We start from the raw sequence: 5051 nt of genomic DNA on the forward strand, positions 1-5051 counted from the left end.
CAAAAACTAAGAACACCGCGATGAGAAGGCAACATTTTTTGTAGAAACAAAAACGTCATAAGCCAATCAAGAAAATTTTGTGCACACTCGGGTTGAAACTCGAACACCCGGGTATATTGAGCTGCAAAGCACCCGAACCCAATCAAGTATGTATGAAAAGCAATCGGGTGTTGTGGCCAACATGTTCGTCTTGAGCTCAGTCGATAACGAACAATACTTCCGCTCGTATACAGAGAACGATGCAAAACGGGTTTTGTTAGATGATCGAGTGTACACGAAAATCATGCACCCGCTGCAGATGTCTGGTACGCACCCCAAGCATGCAGAGCGCCGCTCTGAGAGCGGTGACAACACTCACACACATACATGTTTATCCGTACAAATCGCATACTGTGGTGTTGATGGATATTCAAAATTTGAAGGCAAATTTATATGCCTGGGTGTAGCTGAATGCGCAAAGATGCTTGCCACAAGTTGTTGACGATGGTCGGATTCGAATTCCACTGCAGGCAACATGCAAATGAATTTTTTTTTTAGTTTTTGTCTTGACTATTCACATCACGGATGCTTGTTCAGTACGATCGCGGTCATTTTAATATGCGCGTAATTGTATTGAATATTTACCAATATACAGTACTTTCGATGACATTATAGTAAGATCAATTACGTTTCTATTTGATTTTAATATTTTTTTCCCTCAGTGTATGTATGTATGTATGGAAGTGTTTGAAATTCTATATTCAAATCCTTATAAGAAATGTAAGTAAACGTCAAAAAAGAGAGAGTGGTGCCCACTTAATTTAAAAATCCCTCGGGTTATGTAACTCTGGGCCAGTTTTCAATGCTGCAAGACAATGTCTGGTTTAGGAATATAGCAATTTAACTCTGAGCTTCTTATCTCTCTATTTATACATTTACCTCTGGATTTTCTGCAAGTGGGCCTAAGAAAGGAATATATTGTCGATTTGGATCCATCGGCTTACGGGATGATTTTCGATTTATGAAATATACCTTAAATTTTTATAAAGAAGAGTGTTACCTTATATATTTTTTCGAAGGTATTTAGTCTTGGAAATTTAATGTTTAATCTTAAATCTCGATTTTTAATAAAGATCACTTTCTTCAAAGGTTTATTAATTCAGTATTTACCTTATCTTATCACTTTAACTGAATCAAATTTAAAAATAAAAGGAAATTTTAAAGATATGATAATAGTAATAATATCATGATAGATTGGCACTTACACATATGTTAGTGTTTGGCCGAGCGATATAATAAATTCAAAAAATTATTTTAAAAACTCAGTGCGATGTAGAGCAACAATGTGGGGGTATCATATAAAAGAGAAAATTGTGTAGAATTAAAAAAGTTTATATTGTGCTACATAAGGACGAATACGTACTGAAAATATCACTGGTCGACGGCCAAAATTTACCAGAGACGCCGTTATGAAATTCGTATGTAAAATCACCCCCTGATTCCGAAAATCAAGGTTATTTTTAATTTTATGGTACCGTTTTTGAGATATTTGCAATTTACCGTTTTTGCAAAAAAAAAAAAATTGGGTCCACTTAATCATATATATCTCAAGAACGAATTAAGCAATTCCAAAACGGTTTGAAGCTTTTAAAAGGTAATCAAATTTTCTATAAGCTGTACATACAACACTTTTTGCTAGGCCCTGTAGATTCAAAGATAACGAACAATCATTACCGATTTTTTCAATTTTTTTTGTAAAAATATAAAAAAAATTGTACTTTGCGGGGAAGGATCTCGAAAACCTTTTATTTTTTTGCAGATTTTTTTTTTCTCCCTAAGCTCTGTTGTATTACAAAAAAAAATAAGCTATCATCGAAGAAAATCGATGCAAAACTACGTAAGTTATAAGCGATCAAATAAAAATACCCAGGTTGCGCAATTTCAACGTATACCTCAAAACGTATGTATGGTATAAAGAAGAGTGAAATATCTAGCTATGCTCTGTTTCTATTGAGTTAAAAGTTCAATTTATGAATGAAATTACCCATATTTTTAACTTTTTTTTTTAATTTATTTATGTTTATACTATATTCTAACAATCTTTATCTTAATTTGATTTTACTATGTTGTCGAAATAATTATGTGTTCTACTTTGACGCTTATTCAGTTTAGGATCGGTTTCTCTTATGAGAAACCAGCAGTAATCACCCATCATTGCGACGTCCCAGAATCCTTGATATCGATTCTCAATTAATTTCATTTGCTGATGAAACCTTTCGCCATGTTCATCCCTTTCGTCGCCAAGATTTGCCGGAAAAAAGCTCAAATGTGAGTGGAGAAAGTGAATTTTTAAAGACATATTTACGCCCATTTTCGCATAATTATTGATTAGGTCGTTCACTATCTGCTCGTAGTTAGGGCTTTTGTGTCTACCGAGAAAAGAAGCAACGACCTTTTCAAAGGATTCCCACGCTGCTGCCTCAACTGATGAGAGTAGTCCTTTGAATTGATTATTGTTGATCAACTTTCTTATTTGTGGTCCAACAAAAATACCTTCCTTTATCTTGGCTTGAGAAATATCTGGAAAAACTGTTTTCAAATAGTCGAATGCTTCGCCTTCTTTGTCCAAAGCCTTAACAAAGTTTTTAATGAGACCGAGCTTGATGTGTAAGGGTGGAAGTATGATTTTCTCTTTCTTGACAAGAGGGGTGTATTTGATGTTATCCACACCAACGGTAAACTCGACTCTTTCCGGCCAATCCTTTCTGACGTAGTGGTCCTTACGAGCTCGGCTATCCCACTTGCAGAGGAAGCAGCAGTGCTTGGTGTAGCCACTTTGTAGACCGCATAGCATTGCAACGACTTTGAGATCAGAACATATTTTCCAATCATGCTCTTCATATTTGATAAATTTGAGTATTTTTTGCATTTCCTCGTAGGTTTCCTTTGTATTTACTGCATGTGCAATCGGGATAGAAGGCTTTTTGTTACCAATATGCAATAATACAGCCTTCAAACTCAGTTTATTGCCGTCTATGAACAATCGCCACTCTTTTGAATCATATGTTTGACCAAACTCTTTGAATAAACCAGGGATGTCGTTGCAGTAGCATATACTGTCTTTCTTGGTATAGTGTTTGGAAAATGGTTCGTGACGAGTTCTACTATATGTCACCTTAACATCGGATGACACAAATTTAAATTGTTGCATACGAGAAGTGTGGATCTCGGCCTTTTCCTTGGATAGTTCCAAATCTCTTATCCAATCATTAAGTTGTGCTTGTGACAGAACGTTTCTTTCGTTTTCCATGCGAAATTCAGTACAACTTGATCCCCCGCACTCAGATGTTACTGTTGACAATGGAACTGGATCCGCAACTGCCGTTGAATGTAGTACTGGTAATGTCACTGTAGGTACGCTAGCATAGGTTACTCCTCTTGATCTTCCAACGCCAAGTACTTTTGTTTGACAAATATAACACTCTATTGAATGGCAAGTAGGTTCTCTCCATATCATTGGTGTATCAAATTTTGTTTGTTGTCCTGATTCCCACTGAATCAATTCTACTCGACACGATGTACACAAAGTGTTCGGTGTCCATGGTTTTTCAGCATTTTTAGGCTCAATTCCAAAATACTTGGAGTATAAAGTTTTGATATGATCTGAGAACACTCGTCGTCGCCTTATGATAGTATATTGGCCACACATGAAACAGAACATATCTGGATCCTTATTACACTCAAATTCTCGCGTCCTTTTACTCATTTTATTTTTTTTAATAAATCACGGTTTTGAAATTAGACTTATGAACTGAACTATCTCCGGCGAGCCTTGAAGATGTTATGAAGTTTCAAAGCGCATTAACTCATATTTATACTCGGAACAAGAATAAAATTGAAAAAATCAAATCTTACCTAGACAGAAAGGTTCCTTTTTATAACAAGTCGGGAAAAGAAAATACTACCTGTTTTAGATGTAGGCTTTAGAAATTTTCTGTGTCTTATAATTTTGAAAATCTACCTGCATACTTACCCATAACTGACGGAAATACATGTTTATAACTACATGCCTACAGCAGGTTTCGAACCCAACCACTCTTCCTTTCGATGCAACCACTCTACCTACTATAATACAATTCGAGTATTAAAAGTACTATTTGATTTATTTAAAGAAAAAGTGTTATCATTGTTATGGTGTTATTCGTTTATCCGGATAATATCTCACTTGCACTTTATACCTTTAATATATGTATGTATGTATAGGTACATACATTGAAGTTGCGCAACCTGGGTATTTTTATTTGATCGCTTATAACTTACGTAGTTTTGCATCGATTTTCTTCGATGATAGCTTATTTTTTTTGTAATACAACAGAGCTTAGGGAGAAAAAAAAAATCTGCAAAAAAATAAAAGGTTTTCGAGATCCTTCCCCGCAAAGTACAATTTTTTTTATATTTTTACAAAAAAAATTGAAAAAATCGGTAATGATTGTTCGTTATCTTTGAATCTACAGGGCCTAGCAAAAAGTGTTGTATGCACAGCTTATAGAAAATTTTATTACCTTTTAAAAGCTTCAAACCGTTTTGGAATTGCTTAATTCGTTCTTGAGATATATATAATTAAGTGGACCCAATTTTTTTTTTTTTTTCAAAAACGGTAAATTGCAAATATCTCAAATACGGTACCATAAAATTAAAAATAACCTTGATTTTCGGAATCAGGGGGTGATTTTACATAAGAATTTCATAACGGCGTTTCTGGTAAAGAGAAAAAGTTGAAATTTGTGGTCCAGTGTATCCTTTACAAATTTTATTCTTGTATACTTATAATGAATGTTATAAGTAATTTTGAAAAAAATGTATGTTGAGGACTAATATAACCGCGACCACATCCTCGAATTTCGCCCTTCTAACTTTATTAGCTTAAAACAAATAACATGACATTTTCAATACCTATTCGTCCCTGTAAACGAAAGGACTTAAATTTTTTACATTCATACATACATATCTGTGGCATTTTGGTTCATTTTATATTTAAATCAATTTGTCATTAGGTTCCAAAACAATATTTT

General features: G+C 34.3%; 1 protein-coding gene across 1 annotated transcript; it reads right to left on the bottom strand.

Moving 5' to 3' along the window:
* Positions 1-2111: 2111 nt before the first annotated feature.
* Positions 2112-4276, bottom strand: LOC108367494 (uncharacterized). The gene is made up of 2 exons (XM_017622117.1): positions 2485-4276; positions 2112-2434 (listed from the first exon to the last, which is right to left on the bottom strand). Coding segments are annotated over exons 1-2 (1263 nt in total). The 5' UTR covers positions 3746-4276; the 3' UTR covers positions 2112-2432.
* Between the last annotated feature and the right edge of the window lie 775 nt (positions 4277-5051).

The sequence above is a fragment of the Rhagoletis zephyria genome, unplaced genomic scaffold (genome assembly GCF_001687245.7).
Source record: "Rhagoletis zephyria isolate East Lansing unplaced genomic scaffold, Rhagoletis_zephyria_1.1 Rzeph_scaffold_00045, whole genome shotgun sequence".
Lineage (NCBI taxonomy): Eukaryota > Metazoa > Arthropoda > Insecta > Diptera > Tephritidae > Rhagoletis > Rhagoletis zephyria.